At 40.2% G+C, this 26,010-nt stretch overlaps 1 protein-coding gene across 1 annotated transcript in view; it reads left to right on the top strand.

The window, feature by feature from the left end:
- The first annotated feature begins 199 nt into the window (after positions 1-199).
- foxo6b (forkhead box O6 b) overlaps positions 200-26,010 on the top strand; it is a 76,469-nt gene continuing 50,658 nt past the window's right edge. The window contains exon 1 of the mRNA XM_047384123.1: positions 200-2,210. Within this exon, the coding sequence (XP_047240079.1) occupies positions 1,704-2,210 (507 nt within the window). The 5' untranslated portion in view covers positions 200-1,703. The remainder of the gene's footprint in view (positions 2,211-26,010) is intronic.

The following is a 26,010-nucleotide window of genomic DNA, read 5'->3' as shown; positions in this document are numbered from 1 at the left end:
GGTTAGGTTGTGGTGGTTTATTATTATGACGACTGCACTGAGATGGCAGCATGACACTGGCATGGCATGCACCTGCTTAAAAATGAAAACCATGAGCCCAGGCAAGATGCTTCTGGCTATAGATTCATGCTAGAGTTGGGATTTCTTCTAGTGCCCAGCTTCAACATCATATTATGTCAGAGAGTGGTACCAGTATTTATCTTCCCATGAAAAGATGAAAAAATGCCTAAATACAAAAACATCAACTGACATGAAATGGTTTGTGTACATGGGAATGAAATGGCAACAGATAATAAATGCTCCTTTAGCAGGAGCCATATTTTACATATGCACACATTTTTTTAGACATAATTATTCAAATTGTGAAACAAAAGAAATTTCAGTCATTCTCTGCATGTCTATAGTCTGCAGTTGATGGAGCGCTAATGAACTGAATATAAGAAAAATTAGAGCTGATTTTTGTATTAATAACGACATAAATTTTATTCTTGGGCATACTGAGCAGTATTAGTAGAAGATTGTAAAGATAAAACAACTGGACCTCTTTAGAACCAATGGCCCCAAAACACTGGAAGCTGTAAGTTACTCTGAAGAGGCCTGATTGGATGCCCAGTCTGTTGCTAATTAAATGATTAAAACCAAAAACAAAAAACCTAAGGCTGTAAAGTAAGTCTAGTTTATCTTTAATTTGCAAAAATTGAATTCAAACACAGTTGTTGTGCCATTTGGATCGAGTGAAAGAGACAAAAAGAAAAGACAAACTTGCACGTCTGTGATTGAATTCGGCTGCAGTATGTAAATGACTGCCTTTGGAAATGGGACTGGGAATATCAACCACACACACACACACACACACACACACACACACACACACAAAGAGCCGGTCCCTCCTCCCACCCTGAAACCTGTTCTGGAGGGAGTGACTTGATCCAGGCGGCGTCCAATTATATGGAAGCAGCACTTATTCCACTTTATTCCTTTCTACAGTTAAGTGGCTTGAAGCCTTCAGAGACACACGGGCGTGAAGTATAAAGCAGAGCAGTAGGCAAAGAGACGCTTCCCATGTGACATGTTCACGGAAAGCTGCAGACAAAGGTAGAAATCTCCACCACGCCGAGTGATCCGGAGACAGAGGATGCTCCAAATCTAATTCACGAGGAGCTCTGTTTTTTCTCGTGTGGAAACTCCACGACTGAACATAAACGATTCATGAGTCTGCTTCTGTTTCTAACAGAGTAATACTGAATTTCAACTGAAGCAATCTCCAGGAAGGGCCAGATCTCGGAGTCAGTCCGTTCGTTTGAGAGAGTTTGATCAGGAGCTCATCTGTGACAAGGATCAACTGTTGCTCAGCCCGATCCCGGAGTCTGCGCAGGTCTCAGCATGGATGTCTGACCGCCACATGGTCCTAATCGGGCCAGCTGACATGGACCAGAGGGTGATTTTCCTCCCGATGCACCGGATACACATTTATCTGTCCTGATGTGAAGCCACATTGTTGCGCTGAGGGGAATGATAATATCCCACACCGCAGCCGGCTTTTTTCCACGCTTCATCATCTCTCTGTGTGACACAACATAATCAGATTCCCCTTTCTACCCACTCCAGGGAGCACTTTTGGACACTCTAACCCTCATAAAGGCGTAAAATCTTACAGGCTTAGTGTTAAAGTGACCTTGCCAGGTTCAGCGGAGGGGATCATCATGCTGATGATGATGGAGACCAGCGGCATGGACGCGCATCAGGTTGATATCGATTCGGAATTCGAGCCCCACGCTCGGTCACGGTCGTGCACCTGGCCGCTCCTGCCGTGTCCCGAGGGTTTCCCCCCCGGGGCAGAGGAGGCGAGCCGCGGGGGTCTGGCTCTGGCGTCCGTTAAAGTGGAGGGCTACGACGCGCCGGCGTGCCGGGCCGATAGGAAAGGCGGCGCGCCGGCGGAGATCAAGCACCCAGCCGGCGCCCCGGCTCCGGTCGTGGCCGCTCCCGCCTGTATGTCCGGAGCTGCGCTCGACGTGGCCGGCCAACAACGCAAAGTCAAGTCGTCACGCAGGAACGCGTGGGGGAACCTGTCATATGCAGACCTCATCACCCGTGCCATCGAGAGCGCCCCGGAGAAGAGGCTCACCCTGTCCCAAATCTATGACTGGATGGTTCGCTTTGTTCCTTATTTTAAGGATAAAGGCGACAGCAACAGCTCGGCTGGATGGAAGGTAGGCCACACGAGAATAATTCTCCTCACACCACAGGGGGACGGCTTACTAAATTTAGTTTGAGTCTGGGACTGCAGCAGAACTCCCTTTGTGCATATTTCAGAGCCACATAATTGACCCTTGACTCCCACGATTTATGTCTGTAGCATGTCTCCGTGTCTTTCCACATGACACAGTGTGTGGAAATGGGCGTGAGTGCGCCTGGATCAGGGTTCATTGGGTTCAGGGTCGAGGGTTTGCATCCTGTGCTTAGAGGAGCAACCGCAAGGAACCGAATTTCCATACTTTTCTTTTGTGTTAGAAAAACAAGCTGTGACGCACTGATCCGGTCCGCTGTTGGGTCACACCGGGGACAGTGTGTGCCTCGGGCGTCTCAACCTTAAGCCTCACCACAGTTTAGGGTTTAGTGCTCACCCCCACCCCACTTCTCCAGGTCCTCAGACCTCTGCTGATCCGCTGCGCCCGTCAAATTACGCACAGGCTGCTGGAAAAGCATGCCACAAGCCAAGGGGTTTAAAAGCACAATAACAAGAGATGATGACGCTGGGTGTTATAGTAAACAGATGTAACCTCAGATTATCTCTTACATTCAAACTAATATAAAGTTAATCTAATAGATTGGTTGCTTTAATCTTCTTAGATTTACCCACCATTCAGTGTTGGGATTAACAGTCTTGTTTTCAAGGCAATAATTGCAGCTTCCTTTCATTCTCATCTTTATTTATTTTGCAAACGTTGCTTTCAGGGTTTTTACCCTTCAGAGCAAGATGATGCTGTTACACCGTGTCCTCCAATCATGCAGCAGTTAGCATTAATTCATAAGAACTGGGAGGTTTGATTGGTGGTCTATCACTTTGGAAAGTGAAAGTAAATTGAAAAACTCAAGACATTTTTATCGCGATATTAACTGAGCACTCAGCCTTAAGTCTCAGTTCATTTCTCTAGTTCTTTAACCTGAAGACATGATTGTGCTCACATTACATCTGGAATTAAAAACCAATACAAACTTCACCTGCTGTCTTCCAGAAGTCGAAGCAAACATAGTTTTTTCTTTGATGTTCAACTGAGAGAGTCAAGCCTTTGTATTTTGCAGTGAAAAAAGAGCTTATTCCAATGTTCATCCATGGCCAGGAGATAAGAATAGTGACCAAAAGCTTGAGATCATGGATACAAGCAGCTGAAATGAGTTTCCTAAACTTGATCATATAGATATATGATGAGCTCATATGGAGGAAGCCAGCTGTAGAACCTCTATTCCTCCACATCAAAAGGAGTCAACTGAGGTTTTTCCAGTATCTGCTGAATGGCTCACTGTAGATGTTTTCTGGTGTCTGCCACTCAGAGTAGATGCCATGGCAGACCCAGACCTCGCTAGAGGAGCTATATTATTCTTTTGGCCTGTGATCACCTCGGTATCCCCATTGAGGAGCTGGAGAGTGTTGCTAGGGAAAATGATCCATTTCCTCCTCCATCATACCAAGCCTACAAATACACTATATTGCCAAACATACTTTTTACATGTACATGAACTTTGATGATGTCCTATTCTTTTTCTGTAAGGTCCAATTTGTTGATGGACCCACTGTTGCCAGCAATAGCAACTTTAACTATTTTGTAAACATCTTCCACAAGGTTTAGAAGTGTGTTCAGAGTCAGAAGAGATAACCAGAACTGCAGCCTCCGCTCTAACTCATCCCAAAGGTGTTCAAGAAGGTTGAGGTCAGGATTCTGTGCAGACCAGTCAGGGTTCTCCGCGGCAGACTTTATACACCTGCAGCCATGGAAGTGATTCGAACTCTTGAATTCATTGATTTGATGCTGTGACCCAATACCATGAGGCGACTGTGGCTCAGTAGGAAGAGTAGTCGTCTTGCAATCAGAAGGTTGTGAGTTCGATTCCAGCTTCCTCCTGCCATAGGTTGATGTGCCCCTGGGCAAGGCACTTAACCTCAAGTTGCCTACCGATCTGTGTATCGGTGTATGAATGTGTGAGCATTCGTGAGTGCGATTGGGTGAATGTGGCTCTAGTGTAAAGTGCTTTGAGTGGTCTGTATGACTGGAAAAGCGCTATATAAGTTCAGTCCATTTACCTTTGGCAATATAGTGTACAACCCTAATACCAATGAAGTTGGGATATTGTGTAAAACAAATGAAAACAGAATACAATGTTCAACCTATATAAAATTGAAATCACACAAAGACAAGATATTTAATGTTCCAAATGATAGATTTTATTGTTTTATTCACTCAATTTGAATTTTTGATGCTTGCAGCATCTTCCAAAAACGCTGAGACAGAGGTATATTTACCACTGTGTTACATCACCTCAATAGGTTTTTGGGAACTGAGGACACAAATTGATAAAGCTTTGTAAACCTGTGCCAGTTACCCATACCATGAGCACTAACACACCCCCATACCATTAGAGATGCTGGCTTTTGAACTTTGCGCTGATAGTCCTTTCCCTCTTTGGCTGGGAGGACGTTATCCATGATTTCCGACTATTTGTTGGACTATTTGCTCACGCAGTTGTTCACAAAGTTGTGAACCTTGCCCCATCCTTGGTTGTGAATGACAGAGGCTTTCAGGGATGCCCCTTTAATCATGACACTCACCAGTTTCCAAGTAACCTGTTCGCCTGTGAAATGTTCCATTCTTCAACTTTCCCAGTCTTTTGTTTCCCCTGTCCCAGCTTTTTGCAAGCATCAAATTCAAAATGAGAGAATTTTTGCAAAAAAAAAAAGTTTATCAGTTTAAACAGTTATATATCTTGTCCTTGTAGTGTTTTCAATTGAATGTAGGTTGAACAGGATTTGCAAATCATTGTATTCTGTTTTTATTTACGTTTACACAACGTCCCAACTTCATTGGAATTGGGGTTGCAGATGGATAGATGTTAAGGAAGTAGGAGTTGCTGTAGCTTACCAGACATTTTACAGCGTAAGAGAATGACATCAAGTAGGCTAAAGTTCTGTCAGATTCCCATCTTCTCACAGATGGTTTTTTAAGTGCAACAATCTTTTCGATTGTCCATTTACAACCAGCAAAAATAGATGGCTTTGCCTTCCATCTAAACGATGTGTATATTTGGTTTAAAAACTGGAAAATGTAAAGATATTTACAAATACTTGGTTTAAATGTTTTCAGAGTTGATCAAATGGGCTAACCAAGCCTGTTGTTCAATCTATTTATTTAGGTTACATTTATGTCACACATTTAGGCTAAAAAAGTCATATTTGAATGTACTTTTTTTGCGATAGATAGGAACAATGACTATCCAAACCTGAAATAGCCCCTAAATAGATTGCCCAAGGGCATTCTGTGTTGAACAACAGTCAGATGAAGAATAATCCCCATATTAAACACTGGATTTAAAGTAGGAGTTTAACTGTGCAGGGCTTGTTTATGGTGACTAGGGATGCCCGGCTCCATGTAAATGTTTGGGTGGTCCTTATTAGCAGATTTGTGTGGATGTTTTGATTGGGCGCTCTGAAGAAGAACCTGAGTGCTGTGTCAGTGACACGGGACAAAAAAACACAACAGCATCCCTTTATAACAGCTTTCAACAACAATAACAGCATCAAAAACAAAAAAGAATAAGAGAGAGGGAGAGACAGACACATGTTGGGCTGAAGCATTTTCTATTGAGACCTGAAACATGGATGTAAAGAATCTGTGCACACCAAAACAGAAATATCTGGTTCTGGATACAGAATAGCTCTGTTGGTAGTTGGGAGAGGGAGGGGGCATGATGGATGGATGGTTAAATGCAGTCAGATTGTTGGTATTTCTACCAGCCTTTAGGAGCAGTCAGAGTTTAGAGCTGCTAAGCCTTGATGTTGTCCTGTCCGTCAGCTCCACGCTCCAGGACACAGTCCTGAGGTGTCAGCTACTTGTTAGGGTGTCAGGTGCTTTATGGGTGCAGCGTAGGACTCACACATTTAACACATGCCTTGTCTTCAGTGATAGCTAAAGTGCCTGTGATACGCTTTTCCCACAAATGCAGAAATGAAAAGAAAACATCTTAATATTGAAGGAATTGGGGAGTAATTGACATGATATTAGGATTAAAGACGTGATAAACGACAATTGTGACACAAAATAAGCATATATCTCAACAACTGTTCATTTCAGCGACATAAATTTACTATTTGAAATATTTTATTAATGTTTTCTTTTCAAAAATGTAATTGGAAGGAATATCATTAAAATTTGATGTCACAGGCACTTTAATGGATTCCTTGAAATGTTGCCACAGATACTCTAAATTAACGCAGTAAGTTGGTGTAGCTGAAGTGTTGCAGCCAGGTTGGCGTGCTGACTATGTATGGATTTCTGAGTGTGGCTTAGTAATTGTGGTCAAGTGTTTGTTATTGTAACTGAGGTGGGAGGCTTTGTTTGGTCATATGAAGTGAGTTCATGTCTGTAGGTGGTCACAGTTATGATGGTGGTGGAGGTGGAGGGTTGCTCTCTGTCTCTCTCTCTTTCACACACACACATACATGCACGCACGCATACACACACAGACAGGGACCTTGCATTGACTTCATTCACTGCTAAAGCCTAACCCTGACCCTAAACCCGACCTAAACTCAATTCATACCTTAGCCCTAAACCTTACCATTAACACACACAACCCATGTTTTCTTGTGTGGACCGAGCAAAATGACATGCACGCACACACACACACACACACACACACACACACACACACACACACACACTCTGTTATGTTCATTTCACAAGTGGCTCTGCGTGGGAAAGGATGTGCTGAGCAGTAGCCTGCCTGCAGGCTGTACTATATGCCCATTCAGCGGAAGGCAGGTAGGAGCTCTCTGACTACCTGAAGGCTCCATAAAGCAGCGTGATGAAGGCACACTGTGGGTGTATGGCTGTTGTGATCAAGCTGGCATGCAGTGACACACACAAAAGGAGCAGCAAACATATGAGGATGAATTATGCACTAAGAAACATCCATTCTTTTTGTGGTGTGGGGTGCTTATATTCTCTTAATAAATCAGCTGCAACTATTTAACCTGGTAGATCCAGAGAAAACACAGAGTTTAGATTCAGATTAAAAACATAAAAATAGACAATGCTTTGGGTTATTGGACAAATCATTTTAATAGCTTTCTTATGGCTGCACAGTTTATTGTTGATGTAGCTGCATCAGGTTTCTCATTTTCATTCATTTTGTCCAGCAATGACAAAAATAATGATGGAAAGACAGAAATCTGCCATTTTTAGGGTAATTAAATTGATTAATTAAGGTACAGTCTGTAAATACAAGATACATTTAGTGTTGTCAGTGGCTAATTGTTAACAGCACTGAAGTTAGAGTCTGCATTAAGCTTGCAGACCTAAAGAGCTATTTAAAGCATTTAAATTAGCCTAGACTGCTTTGTGTCATTAAACATCTAAAACAGACCATTACAACCTGACCTGGATAATTCTGCAATAAACAGAAATTCTTTAAAACACAGCTTGCAATTTTTGAAAACCTTTTCACACTTATTAAAACAAAAAATAGGAAAATCTTTGATGCTTGTTTGAAGCATAAAAGGTGCAACATACTGTATGGACCACTAAAACGTGGACTAGAACATCCTACACTGATTACATATTCTTTAAAACACAGTTTGGGATTTGATAAACCTTGGCTTTATTTGTGAACCCAATCTGCATCCTTAGTTTCTCTTAGCTTTCCCAAAGATTTTACATAAAATATTATCTTGTCTCGTCACATGAGCTGGATGTTGTGGAGCACAATTCTGACCACAGTGCAAGACTACTAAAAGTGTAGAAAAATGTATATCAGCATTCATAATTTTTACTGATGTAAGGACTGAATATTTACGCTATGGAAAACTCAGTATGAAGGAATGCTGCAAGACACTGACTCGATGTATTCTGCTGGGTTTCCTTAGATAAAAATCTTTTTAACCAATTTCAATAATAAACTGAACTTGACTGAATTGTTTTGATAACTAGTATCTATTGGGATGCATGTGCTTGACTTGGAATCTGTCTGTATGATTGGATTGAATGTTTGCTTGTAAAAGGCTTTGAGATAACTGTTGTGAATTGGAGCTATATGGACACTTAAAAATTAGTGGGGTGGGTTTGTAATAGAAATCTACTAGCAAGTATGAAGAGATGATGATCTAAAGGCACTTCTTGCATTTAATAGCAATTATAAGAAATACTGAAACTACTCATTTCATAAGAGAAATGTAAAATACATTAAACAAAATGAAAAGAAAAAACAAATATATATATATATATACACTACTGAAAAAAATAAAGGGAACACTCTTAACACATCCTAGATCTGAATAAATGAAATATTCTCATTGAATACTTTGTTCTGTATAAAGTTGAATGTGCTGACAACAAAATCACACAAAAATCATCAATGGAAATCAAGTTTATTAACCAATGGAGGCCTGGATTTGGAGTCACACACAAAATTAAAGTGGAAAAACACACTAGAGGCTGATCCAACTTTGATGTAATGTCCTTAAAACAAGTCAAAATGAGGCTCAGTATTGTGTGTGGCCTCCACGTGTCTGTATGACCTCCCTACAACGCCTGGACATGCTCCTGATGAGACGGTGGATGGTCTCCTGAGGGATCTCCTCCCAGACCTGGACTAAAGCATCCACCAACTCCTAGACAGTCTGTGGTGCAACATGGCATTGGTGGATGGATGGAGACATGATGTCCCAGATGTGATCAATCGGATTCAGGTCTGGGGAATGGGCGGGCCAGTCCATAGCTTCAATGTCTTCATCTTGCAGGAACTGCTGACACACTCCAGCCACCTGAGGTCTAGCATTGTCCTAGCATTGAACCCAGGGCCAACCGCACCAGCCTGTGGTCTCACAAGGGGTCTGAGGATCTCATCTCGGTACCATTACTGACCCACTGCCAAGCCGGTCATGCTGAAGGATGTTGTAGGCAGCAGATCGCTCTCCACGGTGTCTCCAGACTCTGTCACGTCTATCATATGTGCTCAGTGTGAACCTGCTTTCATCTGTGAAGAGCACAGGGCACCAGTGGTGAATTTGCCAATCCTGGTGTTCTCTGGCAAATGCCAAGCGTCCTGCACGGTGTTGGGCTGTGAACACAACCCCCATTTGTGGACGTCGGGCCCTCATACCATCCTCATGGAGTCGGTTTCTAACCGTTTGTGCAGACACATGCACATTTGTGGCCTGCTGGAGGTCATTTTGCAGGGCTCTGGCAGAGCTCCTCCAGTTCCTCCTTGCACATAGGCGGAGGTAGCGGTCCTGCTGCTGGGTTGTTAACCTCCTATGGCCTCCTCCACATCTCCTGGTGTACTGGCCTGTCTTCTGGTAGCGCCTCCAGGCTCTGGACACTACGCTGACAGACACAGCAAACCTTCTTGCCACAGCTCACATTGATGTGTCATCCTGTTGTAGAGTCCGTCTCATGCTACCACGAGTGTGAAAGCACCACCAACATTCAAAAATGACCAAAACATCAGCCAGAAAGCATAGGTACTGAGAAGTGGTCTGTGGTCCCACCTGCAGAACCACTCCTTTATTGAGTGTGTCTTGCTAATCGCCAAAGATTTCCCCCTGTTGTCTTTTCCATTTGCACAACAGCTGTGAAACTGATTGTCAATCAGTGTTGCTTCCTAAGTGGACAGTTTGATTTTATTGAAGTTTGATTTACTTGGAGTTATATTATGTTGTTTAAGTGTTCCCTTTATTTTTTTGAGCAGTGTATATATGCAAAAATATAATTTGAATATAATTATAACAATAACAAAATGGAAGCCTGACACCCCCAAGAAGCTTTAGTCTCATCAGTTAACTTTTATCTCTAAATCCCCCCATTACACAAAGCAAAAGTGTTTCTTTACCTGGAACAAGCTATCATACCTCATTTAGTGCATCATCATGTCCTGCATCTAAAGTGTCAAAACCCACTCTTGTGGCCATCACCTTATTACACTGAGATTCCTGAAGACAAAAAAGGAAAACAAGATGCATCTAACGCTGAGGGAAACGGAGACGGGGAGAAGAAAGGAGACAAAGCAACACAATAGAAAAAAAGGTGTTATTTGCCTTGCCAGCTAAACCCTTTTTTTCAATTGGATTCCAAATTGAGTGGGAGAGGAAGAGAGAGGCGGCAAGAGAAAAGATAGAGCCGGTGTGTGAGTGGTGGCAGTGGCCCCTGCTGCTGAGCACATTGATAGCAGCCTGAGTGCCTGGGATGCTCCAGTGCCAGCCCAGACTGAGGGGAATTGGTTGGAAATGGTGGAACAAGCTTGGAGAGTTCCCTGTGCCAGCCGGCCTGGCGCTGGATCAACACAGAGTCCTCTGAACTGCTACACAGTTATTGTTATTATCACGAAGGTGCAGCAGAAGGGGAGGCAGCTCTTGAGTTGGCGGGCTTGGCAGTGACTTACTGTAGGTGGAGACAAGGAAAAGAATTTGGAAGGCAAGCGAGGTTAGTTGTTAAATGTGAGACTTGACTAAAACTCATGTGATCAGTTCTGAAAATGAAATGGAAAACAGTTCAAAGAGCGAATGTTACAGTTGCCTGGTCAGATGATAAATAAAGTTTCATAAAGTTTCTGAATTTACAAAACGTAAGTCTTGAGAGGGCCTGGGATCTAAACAAGGGTGCACCGTCAATGGAAGTGGGATGTTTGTGGCATGAAATGAATCATAGCGGTTAGAATAGAACAGAATATTCTCACCTTCAGACCTCACACTTCAGTCAGTTGGAATAAATCAGCTGGAAAAAAACGCTGAGAAACACTCCGCAGACAGAAATTCCAAAGAGAAAACCAAATCCAGACACGGAGCAGTCAGAGAGGCAGGGGAATCTTGGGAATCGTGCCTAGTGATGAGTTGTAAATGTCAGCCCAGATCACATTCTTTCTGTGTTATCTAAATGGGCTTTAAAATATTCTGATGTTTGGCTCACATGAAGATACCCAGTCAAAAAATACAATGCTGTGTCCTTTGTGCCAGATATGAATGATGAAGAGGCCAGTGCATAATGTTTGTTGATGGCCAAGAAGCTCTTTAGGGCAAACACCAGGGTTAAACATACTGTAGCTTAAACCCAACTTTTTTATTTTTTATTTCTTTAAAATAAACAAAAAATCTCAGCTGTAGTTACTGACATCCGCTTAGTAGCACCTCTCAAAGGTTTTTGGTAAATCACAGCATTTTTCACATTTTTCCAACATTCCTAGTCCACAGAAAAGCTGCGTGCCAAATCTTTGTTTGAATTCCCAGTTTGAGACTGACAGCTAAAAAGTGAAGCAGCACAGAGGGAGTTCCATTGCAGTCAGTCATCCTCACATTCCCTCTCCATCAATTCAAGGCGGCATCAAACCGATCATGATCCCTCTGGGATCACAGAGGAAATGCTGGATGTAATCATGCATTTGAAATTTTTATGTAATTAATGACAGAGTTGCTTCATAAAGTATTCACACCCCAATTTTTCACATATTGTGCTCATTATGAAACGCAGCAGTTTGAATAAATCATTATGCTCTCACAGTGTGTTTATTTTGGGCATCTGAGGCCTCAAAATGTCTTGTGAGGACCACTTCAACTAAAGTGTTGTCCTTATTCTTGATGCAGACAGGATTACATCTAGAGTATCTGCACATGTTAAAACTGGCTTGACAGATGTCTGCACAGACCTGAAAATGTGTTGTGTGTCTTAACTTGTCGTTGTGTAGCTGGGCCCTGATGGGAGTCCAAGTCCGGGGGGTACAGCTCTAGTCAATAATTCAGTTGGCTCATTATTAAGGCAGCGCGGATCTGTCTCTGATTCCACCTTAATTGCAGGCAGGATGTGCCTCTCAGACACTTCTCCTGATTCCTGTCTGCTGCTGTAAATGGCTTCCATACACCAACATGATCACGCCTTGATCTGTGCTGGTTCCCAGCAAGGCATTGCCTCTCCACAGCAGCTATTCTCCCACTGATCCAGCCGGGTTCACATAAGTGGACATTTGTAGATGATCTTGGAGCTTTATTGACTCAGAGGTCAGGCATGTGCTTCGATTATGAGTCACTTACATTTTTAATTAGCTCTTTATGAGGGCTTTCTCCTTTCAAATGGCCTCTGCAAACTAAGATTGATGGTGGGTGATCAGTCAGACGACAGCCGCCTTGTGATTAATGCTGCAGCAGAGTAAAGCTCTCATCACCACGCTGAACATCTTGGACCAGGGCCTTTTGAGCCCAAACAAGGGGAAATGAATAAGGAGCCGAAATATTTGTCATGTTTCACAGACAAACAGTTTTACTGGCATTTTATGTGATAGACCATCACAAAGTTGTGCATAATTGTAGGAAACTCATACATGGTTTTCATATTTTATATGAACAGAAATCTGAAAGGTTAGGTGTGTGTTTGTATTTAGCCCACTGGAGTCAATACCTTGTAGAACCACCTTTGCCTGCAGGTCTGTTGGTTTCTGTCTCTACCAGCTTTGAACATCTACAGATGTATTCTCCATTCTTTGTAAAAAATCTCAAGCTCAGTCAGACTATGTAGAACATCTGTGAACATCAGATGTTAAGTCTGGATGAGCATGTAGAGACAGAGGACAGTTGCTCGCATTGTGTTGTTGAGTTTGCAGTAATCCCTCGTGCATAGTATGCATTTAGCAACAGTGGACTTTGACTGGGCCATTTCAACACATGAATATGTGGTACTGTATATTCAGGATTGTTCTTCTGTTGGAAGGTGAACCTCCACCCCAGTTTCAAGCCAGGATTATCCTGTTTATATCCCAATCCATCTTCCCATTAATAGCCTCCTTGTCCCCACTGAAGAAAACATCTCCACTGTGAAACAAAGTAAAATGACACTATTACTGTTTTTTCACACTTTTCCGTTCATGATGACATCACTTTTAACATCTTAACCTGTTTTAAAATGTGGTGTTAAATTTGTCTATAAAGTCAGGGGAGATGTTGGAAGAAATGTATAATAAGATCTTATTAATTTGAACCCCGTACCCCTTGCATGGTCTTTCAGGGTTCTCTTCTCTAAACCTTGTGTTTCAGTTTCACCACTGAAATCTTAGGGACATGACCTAAAAGTAGATTGGTAAGGGTAAAGTTAATGTACATTCTTAGATGGCAATTGCAACAGTGAATGTTTAAAGGTACAGTGATTCCTCATCAGTTGTGCTTATCGTCACTTGATGTGAACTCATATATTGTCATCTGGGTAGGTTACAAACATGTCATAGTAAATATTAAAAGTCATTTTTATGCCAATTATTGTTGGCCAGTATTTAAAGTTAATGTTACATTGCTATGGTTGATAGATGTTAACCTCAAAAGTCTAAAAACAAACCCATTCTCAAACTGTTATTAATAATTAAACAAAGAAAAAGCTTAAATGAAATATCAGTGTAAAACAGTAAATCATTGCTGCATCCATGTGATGTTAGAGGGAAGAGTAACAGCCAGGCACTGCTAATCAGAAGCAATGATTGATCATTATCAGTTTGAGCACCTCTATACAAGCAGTGGTTTTGGCTGTTTGACTGTATGAAGCATACAGGGTGTACTAAGACAATGCTGATTCTGAATGAAGCACAGGACTTCTGGGACAATGTCCTTTAGACATATGAAACCAAAGTAGAGATGTTTGCCCATAATGCACAGCAGGATGTTTGGAGAAACATGGCATATTAGCACAGACGTCTTCTACCAGCTTTCAAATATTGGTGGAGGAATGATGGTTTGGGCTTGTCTTGCAGCCACAGTACCTAGGTACCTTGGAGCCGTTGAGTATGTGATGTTCACAAACAATAAACTGCATTTTATTCATAATTTCTGCAAAAAATATGATGCATCGGGACGAATACTGACAATTTTGATTAGCTTTTGACTCAGCTAAGTTAGCTAAAGCAACAATCCGCTTGAATTTATCATGTTACTTATAAGATGGGAGCTGACATATCAGTGGCAGAAGTTTAGAAATGCATTTGTATACAGTGTGCAAACTTCTAGATGCTGTGTTTAAAAAACTACAGTAATAGGGAGCTTCTCCTGGGTAATTTTGCCGTCCAATTGGTCACCTTTTGTGTGTTTGGTTCTGAGTGTTTCTCAGTCATGTTGAGGTGATATTCAGCATCAGTCAAGCACATTCATTTGCTGACAATTGAATCCATTTTCATTAAAGAAGCCTGCTACTGCACTTTAACTATGGTTGATAAAAACCACGTGAAAGTAGAAAGCCATTAGTGTCTGAAGAGTCATATCATTTACTGTTTTAACCAGTTATTTGCCTGCTTCCTTTGTCAAATGTCTGTTAAAACACTGACTACACTAGAAAGGGTGTCTCTTAACAATGTCAAGCTGAGCCTAGAGGGTATATTGTCAGGAAAGAGTATTTCATCCAATGAATATTCATCAAACTACCACATATTTATACAAATTAGTATAAAAGCCTTTCATGTTGAATAGGAAGGATTTACAACCTTGTCATTTTAGAGATGATTAATCAAACACCAAAGAATGCTTTAAGTCATATCTAAAGAGATTTACATTATGGTATCTAAAGTTCAGAACATGTGTGTATATCTGTGTGTGTCTGTGAGAGATGGCGTTTCAAGAGGCAGACAGAGGTCAACAGTGTAAAAAAGCCTCGCTGTGGATTTCTCTGTCAATTTGATGAAAATAGGTCAGGATTGAGGGCATGACGTTTAGCATTCTGATCACGTGATGGCGGACGCTGCGATGATGATAGCCTTGTATGAACTCAAGACTCTCCCTACTTTTAGCCCCCACACCTCACCCTCATAGCGCACTCTGCTGTGATGTGAACTCTGCCCTTTCATCATCTGTCTCAGTGCCATGGCTCCACTAGCTTCAAACTTAAACGACATAAAGAAATTAAAATCTAAGGGCTGCAGATTAAGAAGCCTGCTCTCCTATGCTCTCCCACAGAATTTGCACTCAAATCCACAGACTGGGCCTGGTGGAATTTATCTGATTTTGATGTAGTTTTGAATATTGTAGCTCCATTTTATGGAAAGAAAATAGATATTTTATCTGGATAATACTCAAACTCAACCATGGTATATTTGGTCACCATTATGTATGTATCACTTGGTTTATTATATTTCAGAGCAGAGCATACTCTCAAGTATCAGTACAGCCCTGTTGGTTCAGTATGTATGCATGCTGAACAAATGCAGCGATGTTTTAAACCTGAAAACATGCAGGAATTTTATCTTTGGAACTAAGTGCGCAAAGCTGAGGACTCGAGATATCACTAAACTATGCTATTTGGAAACATTAAGGTTTCTCATGCTGCTACAGTGGAGAAAGAAAGGTGTACTGAACCAGAACTTTATGACAGCGTATGCATCCTTCAACAACAATAGGGTTCAAAACTTAGTATGTGTTCTTTTAACACATCCAAGTAGTTGTTTGATCCGACAAAAGACATACATGCAAAATAAACATATGTATATTAGGTATATAAAATAAACATCAGTCACAGCCAGGTACAAGTCAGTTAATAACCCTAGTGGTTAAATGTTAAAACAGTTAGACATATACCTCTGTTATTGTGCAAAGGTTTCCAATATCTTCTTCCTCCTGTGTCAGCTTCCACTACAAAGTCTCCATAACTGATTTATTATCTTCCTCAAACTCTGACTTTATCAAATCCTTAATGCCGACAGTCATATATACTGGCCACCCTAATCAATGTTTTTAATGGCTGCATTAATTTGCCTGTTTAACGGTGTTGCTGAGTGGAAGGTGGTCACTGAAACATGTAGTATTCAAGGATGAGTTATGGTCCCTGATGCCCATTGATGAAGGAGCAAAATGCAAAGCAGTGCAGTTCTGGAAGAGAGTTGAGGATTTTCAAAAGACTGTCTTTCAGACTGGGCAAAGAAGGTGACAATGGATGAAAAACAGTCATTCTACATGGTGTGTATTTCAAAAATGTTTAACGGTATTGTCAGAGTACTAACATGCCTAAAGTGACATTTTACTTGTCTGCACAGTTAGAAATTATTTCTAATATATTTCCTGATCATAACTCTTTAAACAGCTAAGTCTGACCAAATTAGCATGATCAAATATGTTTAGACTAACCATCAAACAACTTCTATCCCCCCCCCCCCCCATGTATATCAGAGCTGTCACATTGTGGTGGGTTATTATTTTCTAATGGGTCAGAGAGAACATAGTGATGATTTTTTAATCAGGGGTTATTCCACAACATAGGAATACAAGAAATAGGCTTTAGTCATGTGTTCCTGCATGCAATATTGCGTTCATCTAAGGATAAAACATTCTTTTCATGCAACATACACATTTCACTTATATTACATCAAACCTGATACTTCTCCAGTTCTTCAAATTCTAATCCCTTTAAATCAAATTGACCAAACCAAATAGTTATTTAATGTTGTGCAACACTAGGTTTGGTTTGGCTTTTAGCAATTATTAATAATTATCAGTTAATTATTAACAGAATAACTAATGAACTTAGAATACAACATTTTCAGTCAGACTAATAGATCTGGGCACCATTAGTAATCACTAGCCAAACAACTTTCAGTCTGTCAGGTATAATCCTGTTAATCCCAGCCCAGTAGATAAAAGAGGAGATTCAAACACTGGCGTTTGGTTACCAGGGAGGCCTACACACATATACAGAATAAACACGCAACAACTTCTCTCCAAAATATAAACAAAATTTATTAACAAAAATAATTAATCTTCAAGTTAAAAATACTCAATTTAAAGTTGTAGTCTGTAACTGTTAATTGTTAAAATAATTTAAGAAATGCCTAAATTTGATTCTCTGACAGTGTTCTATGAAGCAAAGTACAGGGGTTGGACAATGAAACTGAAACACCTAGTTTTAGACCACAATAATTTATTAGTATGGTGTAGGGCCTCCTTTTACGGCCAATACAGCGTCAATTCATCTTGGGAATGACATATACAAGTCCTGCACAGTGGTCAGAGGGATTTTAAGCCATTCTTCTTGCAGGATAGTGGCCAGGTCACTACGTGATACTGGTGGAGGAAAACGTTTCCTGACTCGCTCCTCCAAAACACCCCAAAGTGGCTCAATAATATTTAGATCTGGTGACTGTGCAGGCCATGGGAGATGTTCAACTTCACTTTCATGTTCATCAAACCAATCTTTCACCAGTCTTGCTGTGTGTATTGGTGCATTGTCATCCTGATACACGGCACCGCCTTCAGGATACAATGTTTGAACCACTGGATGCACATGGTCCTCAAGAATGGTTCAGTAGTCCTTGGCAGTGATGCGCCCATCTAGCACAAGTATTGGGCCAAGGGAATGCCATGATATGGCAGCAAAAACCATCACTGATCCACCCCCATGCTTCACTCTGGGCATGCAACAGTCTGGGTGGTACGCTTCTTTGGGGCTTCTCCACACCGTAACTCTCCCAGATGTGGGGAAAACAGTAAAGGTGGACTCATCAGAGAACAATACGTGTTTCACATTGTTCACAAGATTTGCACTCCTTGCACCATTGAAACCGACATTTGGCATTGGCATGAGTGACCAAAGGTTTGGCTATAGCAGCCTGGCCGTGTATATTGACCCTGTGGAGCTCCCGACGGACAGTTCTGGTGGAAACAGGAGAGTTGAGGTGCACATTTAATTCTGCCGTGATTTGGGCAGCCATGGTTTTATGTTTTTTTGGATACAATCCGGGTTAGCACCCGAACATCCCTTTCAGACAGCTTCCTCTTGCGTCCACAGTTAATCCTGTTGGATGTGGTTCGTCCTTCTTGGTGGTATGCTGACATTACCCTGGATACCGTGGCTCTTGATACATCACAAAGACTTGCTGTCTTGGTCACAGATGCGCCAGCAAGACGTGCACCAACAATTTGTCCTCTTTTGAACTCTGGTATGTCACCCATAATGTTGTGTGCATTTCAATATTTTGAGCAAAACTGTGCTCTTACCCTGCTAATTGAACCTTCACACTCTGCTCTTACTGGTGCAATGTGCAATCAATGAAGACTGGCTACCAGGCTGGTCCAATTTAGCCATGAAACCTCCCACACTACAATGACAGGTGTTTCAGTTTCATTGTCCAACCCCTGTAGGTAATCTGTGATAAATTATTTTACTGTAGTACTTCCCCTGGCTTCTACAGCTAAACAAATGTGAGACACATACCTACAACTTTGACCAATAGACTTGTATAGTCGTCTGGAGGGACATGCCAATTAACGTGAATTTGCACCTGTGTGCGTAAAAGGGGTCATGCCCCTCAGTCAGCTAGGAGGTGAGCAATGGAGCAACCAGAAAAAGACCATTGTTACCAATTCCTTGACTACTTTCTACTTCTCAAAGAAAATTTAGACTATGTAAAAGTCCTTCTATGTGAAATGTTTACAACTTTCTAGTAGAATTTACATTGGAGATGCTTTTAAAAGATGAAAAGAACCTTGTAAACAACAAGGGCTCAAAACTAGCGAAAAGTTGGTAAAGTTTCTTTTAAACTGGCAAAAACGAAATCATTTACTGTATATAAGCGAGTTATAATGAAGATTGTTTTAAAATAACACAAATATTGTTGTAGATCATTGTTATACGTTGTGTTTACAATAGGCCAGTATGGCTCTAGCTTGAATGCTACATTCCGTGTAATGTCAGTCTGGAGATTGAAAACCAAGCTAACTGTTGTATGTAATGTAGACTAAAGGCTCAGTTATACTTGCACTTCTGGTGTCGCGTATGACTCTGCTGAGGGCCTGGGAACCTGAACAAGCGCTGTAGGTGTTTATACTTGATGCTGAAGTTGCTGCAGTATTCTCCAAAAACATAGGGTGCAGTGTGCTAGATAACCAGTGGAAATGTAGTAACAGAGAGAAGTGCTTCACGTAACAACAACAAACATTTCTTATCAGCGTGATTCTGTTTCTTGCAAAGTTTCAGATTCTTAAAACAATGAAGAGAAAAACCCTTTTTGACCGCTTTGTAAAGTATCTAAAACCAGCTACTCCTCCACATTGAGAAACACCAGGATGACAGCGGCCGTTTATGGGATTTGGTAGTATAACAAATGATAGCATTTTAAATGAATGATTATTGGTCTACAAAGGAATGCTTACAATCCTGCCTTGGTGAAACAGACGTCAACATCCAGAAAGAGTTCAGGTTTTATTTTCTCCAAAACAAAACATCTTTTCTACACCACAAAGCAGATTAAAATACAGCTCTCCCCTTGTACCTAAAAGCAGAATTTGTTTGGGATGATGATTTTGTAAATCACTTAAAAATGTTCATTCTTATGTAAGATAAATTTCTTTTTTCAGTAGATTTGAATAAATTTCAGACTTTGTTTTCAAAAGAAAAATAAACTGACAACAATGCTGTTTCAAAGAGCAGGAACCTTTCTCATCATTAGCAGTCTGATCCTAAGTGAGTTTTATGATTCTGGAGACTTTCAGCTAAAAACATTTTAATACATGAATGCAAACAGATAATAGGCAAAATAAATGAAATACCATTAATAAAAGGAAACAGCTGCAACTCAGAAACTCAATAAATCAACAAGTCATTGATAGAGCAATTTTCATTGAATCAAAGATAATGCAAAGTGCCTTACAGATTTTAAAACCAGAAAAAAGCATCATGCAAAAAATGCTAAACTAAGTGAAGAAAATAATGATTATTAGAAAACAAGTAAAACAAAATGTAAACCATTACATTACATGACATTTGTTTTGAAATTTAAAATAGTGATTAGAACTAAACTATCCAAATTGATTTCCTAAAATGCATTAATATCAACTAAAAGATGCACCAGAAGTAGCACCAAACACAATAAAGCTGATTAGTATATGATGAACAGATAAATAGATAAGAAATAAAATGTGGCTAAAATAAAACAAAAGTAGTGCAGTTCAAGTAAAAGCCATGTAGGCTGAAAAGATCAATGTTTAATTAGCCTTTAAAAACATCAACAGTCTCAGCTGCCATCAGGTCTTCAGGAAAGCTGTTTCTAAGCTGCGGGCTATAAAAACTAAATAATGCTTCACACTCAATTTTAATAAAGGAATCCAAGATGAGTTATTGTTTCCACACTGTGTTTTCAATCAGAAATTTCCAAATGGACAGGTTTGTCTTTTTTTTTAAGCAAGGGAAAACATAATATCTTTGTTTTAGCCAACTGACTGGCAGTCTGCAGCAACAGACTGAAGAAGGAGTAGCCTCAGACAGATTAAACTTGAATCACTCCAGTACTATTGCTACTGTCTTGCCAAAACCACATGAAATCATTGGAATTTTTGTAGAAAATGGTGGGGTTTTTAAGCCGTAACTTCTTAAAACCTTGGTATACCCTGGTGCTACTAACTGGCTCATGTCATGGCAAGGCACTAAAATATGTGTAGCTGCTATTCAAAGTAACTATTTTCCAACTACAAGACTATAATCTGAGTTGGCTTTCCAGTTATTTACCTCTTGCAGATGCCGTATAAGCGTCATGAAACTGGGAAAGCTTTAATTAGGTCTGAACAAAATGTCTAACTTTCCATAGATGGTTTAGCTTGGACACCTTTTCCACTTGATCTGTTTGCTTGCATTCTTTCACTCTTAACTTCTTATCTCAGTTAAAACTATGGAAAAGTTGGACTAAACTACTTTAAATCAGTGACACTCAAGAATGATTTTTTATTCTAATCGATTTCCACTGAGCCCAGACTCCCCTCTCCTGGATTTCACTGACAACATGAAAAACCCTGTCAAGATTGGACTCCAACTAACGCCATGCCCAAATCCCACATTTTCTCCACATAATACCTATCATTGTCCAGCCCCTGAGATTAAGCCAGTATTTCCCCAAGACCCCCACCTCCTGTACATAACCTATCTCCTCCACGTATCAAGAATGACGAGCCTGTTTGTGTGTTCAGCACGTTCCAGAAACAACCTGATATATACAGGGCCCAGATGATAACACCACCAGCAGTGATTATATTCAAGAAAAGCTTGGGCCCCCGTTGGGAGAATGCTCTAAAATCACTGTTCTACTGCCTAACAGAAAAAAAGCTAATAAGATAAGAAATGGTAGACAGAATTTAAATTTGAAAACTATTCCTTGTCAACTTGCCACAGAAATATTACCAGCCACTCATTTACTTAAGCTGGCATTATTAAACATTAGATCTTTGTTAGGAAAATCATTTTTAATCATTGACTTCATTACTGAGCATAATCTTGATGTTATGTTTTTAACAGAAACATGGTTAGATGAAAATAATGAGACACCTACACCTCCCAATTAAAATTTCCTACATAAGAGCAGGGAGGAGAGAAAGGAGGAGAGGTGGCCACCTTGTTTTTAGGTCTTCTAGGGCAAATTTGGCTCTTGATTATCTGGCTATCCAGGTAAAGGGCCCTGCTCGAGCCATTTTTACGAACGTTTACAGGCCTCTGAAACCCAGTGCTTACTAAAACCTTAAATTGAGTTTACTCTTTCACTTCAACTTTGTCCTGTAACTCAGTAAATGAGCTGATAAATAACTTCTGAAAATTAGAAGGTCTTCCATTTATCAGTAAAGTTATTGAAAAAGCTGTGTTTAAACAGTTAAATACCTTGTTATACTAGCTGCTTTGACTTCTTCCAGTCAGGTTTCCATGCTCACCTCAGGACCGAGATTGCCCTTGTCAAGGTGTTCAATGACATCCACATAAAGGCAAACTGTAGAAGAACCACAATGCTTGTATTAATGTACCTCAGTGCAAAATTGACTGTTGATTACGGTACATTACTGGAACGACTTAAAAACTGGGTAACTAATTAACTCAATTTATGGACCAAAGAAGGAGCAATGAAGAGTCAGCACACAGTTTCAATTACTACAACTAGAAACCACAGATCAGGCCTGAAATCTAGGTGTAGTGATAGACTCAGACTTGAACCTTCAGAGGTACATAAAGACAATCACAAAGTCGACTTATCACCAGAAGAATATTTCCAGGATTAAAGGATTGATGTCCCAGCAGGATCTTGAAAAGCTCATCCGTGCTATTATTTTTTGTCAAATTTACTACTGTAACAGTGTCTTTGCAGGTCTGGCTAAATAGTCAATCAGACAGCTGCAGCTGATCCAGAACGCTGCTGCCCACGTCCTCACTAAAACTAAGAAAGGAGAGCAGATCACCCCAGTTCTAAAGTCCCTGTCTCCCTGTATCTCAGAGAATAGATTTTAAAATACTTCTATTAGTTTATAAATGACTGGTTCAAGTCTACTCTGCATCCCCAGAATCAAAACCACACATAGAGAAGCAGCATTCAGTTCTTATGCTCAACTAATCGGAACAAACTTCCAGAGAACTGCAAAAATGCTGAATCCCTGAGTTCTTTTAAAACAAGGTTAAAAGTACATTTGTCTAGGGTTTCCTTTGTCTGTTCTACTTTAACTGTTAACTGAAACATCATTAATTTAACTCTGTAGTCAAACCCTTTTAACTTTCCTTTTTTGTTTTTTATCTTTTTTTATGTTTTCATCATGTAAAACACTTAGAGTTGTCTTGTTGCTGAAATGTGCTTCACAAATAAACTTGCCTTACGTTTTCTAGTAGAAATATTGCCAACAGCAGGAATATTAAAAATGGTATCAATTGCTTTAGTGGAGATTTGAACAATGTACACATTTATTAGGATTAAGAAATTAGTTTGAAATGACAAGTGTTAATGAGTGAATGAAATGCAGCCATATTGCAGTCTCTATTGACAGACGTGATGTCTGTTGAGGTCTACTGAAGCTGGGAGAGCTTAAGGAGGACATGATGGCAGAGCAGTGGTTGCGTGACTGAACAGTGCATAGGTCTGCTCGTGTAATTCTCTGAAGAGGAATATTAAAGACGCAGTGCTAAGACTTTCCCTCCGCTCTCCCCTTCCCCTCTCTGTCTCTGCTAATGATCTGCTCTGCCTGTCGCTGCCTGGCTGACTGATACCTACTGACAGCCCCACTCAAGTGGAAATCCCCCCGCCTCACACAAACACACACATACAGAGAGAGAAAGAGTAATGAACTCCTCTACATCACAGCACTGCATACTTGCTATGCATGTGTGACACACATGCACGCCAGCTTGCATAAGCGCTCACGATGAGATAGCTCTACATTAACTAATCACGCCCATTTGTTCAGTCACATGTCAGCAGACATATATGCAGAGCAGAAGACAAACACACAAACAGACCGCACATGTGTATGTTATCCCCAGAGAACACCCCTGCTTCCTCCTTCCGTCACGTAGCGTGCCTGTTTGGCAGCTGACTCACCGTCCATGCATTGTTATGCAAATTACAACATTTGAATTTGGCTGAGTAGAAGGAGACACATTTCCCGTGAAACTCCTGCAGCATCGCAGAATTCTTTTTAATTACTTTCTTGAGTAAGAAGGCTTGAATGGAAACTGTCCATTAGTCCAGTAAATAAATATGCTGGTTGTTCTTAATGGGTCCTATCAAAGTTTTACAAGATTACAGTACATGCTGATGACATTTGTCCGATAAACAAGACTTCAGTCAATAATTCTGTATATCACTGTAAACAGCACAAATAAAAAGAGAACACAACAATATCTCAATGATGTGATTGACAGACATTTAATATCTGTCTTAAATATGAAGAATGTCAAACGTGGACTGTTTACACAGCTATATATAAATAACCTTTAAGCCCAAGCCTGGTCGTCCTGAGTTCAAATGTACATACAAGAGTGAAAGACTTACATGTATATTTGCACGTCTACAACAATGAAAGACTTAGAAGTTTAGTTTCAATCCATGAATACTCTTAGTGCTGAAATGAACTTTAATTAGACCTGTTGGGAATTGTGTCATACATGTTGCTCAGTGTTCAGCCGGGTAGGTTTGGTTGGAGTGTGAAGCTGGTTTAAGGTTTGATCCAGAAACTTTGGACTGGCCAGTAAAATGCTGAGAAAAAATACTGTGGTCAGATGAGACCAGAACTCTTTAGATATCATTGGACATCAACATCAAAAACACCATGCCAGGAGTTAAGTTTGAAGGTGGGGACATCATGATGTGGGCTGTCTTACAGTATATAGTAATGGAAAACTTAATGTAACTGATAAAAGGATGAATGGAGAAATGTAGCACAACATTCTTGATAAGAATCTGAAGAGGAAATGAGTCTGAATTTCCAAACAACTCAGCTGTACTAAACAAACAGCCAAGAAAGTTCTTACTTGGTTTCAGAAAAAGAAAGGTAAACTGCTAGAACGGCCCAGTTAGGCGCCTGACGTATATCCAATTGAAAATCACTGGAAATAACAGAATGTAAGAGTGCATGGAAATGACCCTCAGAACCTTTAAGATGTGAGGATAGTTTGTGTGAAAGAATGAGTCGAAATCAAAACGGAGCAATAGATGTACCAAGTTTATTTATACTGGAGACATCTGGAAGCTGTCATCACCAATAAACAGGCTTTTATGCAACATATTTAATACATACTGTTAATGTGTTCAATATTTATTTCCTGTGCAATTTACATTTTGTATCCATAACTTTATTTGAGGACTAATTTGCTTTTGGTTTCTTTGTATGTTCGGGTTACTTGTTGCCGACATCTCGGGTGAATTTTATGTCAATAGAAATACTGGAAATATATATACACAATAAAAAAATAATATTATGATGTCTGCTAAGATAAATGTTCAACGCTAATTTTACCCACTATGTATCATGGCATTCTTGTGAAAGAAAGTTGTGTGAAAGATAATGCAATAGGTATATTCATTGTCACAAAACATCCTTCTCATTCTTAATTCTAATTTGAAATGTATCATATAAAACTGCATTGTAATAAATCAACACATAAAATGAAACTGAAACTTGGTTGAATGTATTGAATCTGATTGAATCTGTGTTTGCTGCTCATTAGCTTTAAGATTTCAGATCGCTTGCAGCGTATTGCATCATATCATGTCATGTCATATATCATGTCATGTCATGTGTCATATATCATGTCATGTCATATCCTATCATATATCATGGCCAAAGCAGACAACCCATCCCTGGTCTCTGTTAATTAACCAAGTGGCCTTCCAAACTCAAAAAGTCAACCCCAGAGGGTAAATCAACAGCCACTTTCTTTCCTAATTCAAAAACAAGAGTGTCATATAAAGATGCACAGTGTTGAGCTTAAATGTTTAATGACTATCACTGGCTTCAAACTTCTTCTACGGGGTTACTTTCATCACCCAAAACTTTGTCTTGTGTCTGCCATTACTCCAAACAATCTCCAAACAAGAGACAACTTAATGTTGCAAATTCAGCTTTCCTCCATACTTGCTGTGCCTTTTATGTCTCAGGATTGATTCATTGTTAGATGATTTTTCTGCACCAACACAAGTTTTCACACAAATTTTCCTCTGTTATGAAATATATTTAGGCACCCATCAAGTACCTAGGACGTGGCAGAAAACCCATCCTTGGTGCTTAGGGGCAAATGGCTGCCACTTCACATGTTCTGCATCACCTTCAAACTGCAGCTTGAGGATGTAGCCTACTTTCTAAACAAAATAACAACTTTCAGTTCTTTCATTAGTGCATACTTGAGCACTTACTGAGTATTCTCCTGCTGAGCTTTCTCCTAATTGCTAATTGGCTCTTACTAATAATAAACAAGCATGCATATGGAAATGTGATCAAAAGTAGTTCAGGGTAACATGTTTTTATAGACCGGTCAACACTGCGTTCAATTCACTGTATAC

Source organism: Girardinichthys multiradiatus, chromosome 13, assembly GCF_021462225.1.
Source record: "Girardinichthys multiradiatus isolate DD_20200921_A chromosome 13, DD_fGirMul_XY1, whole genome shotgun sequence".
Taxonomy (NCBI): Eukaryota; Metazoa; Chordata; class Actinopteri; order Cyprinodontiformes; family Goodeidae; genus Girardinichthys; species Girardinichthys multiradiatus.
Note: the sequence above shows the minus strand (reverse complement) of the source record. Positions and strands in the feature narration are given on the sequence as shown.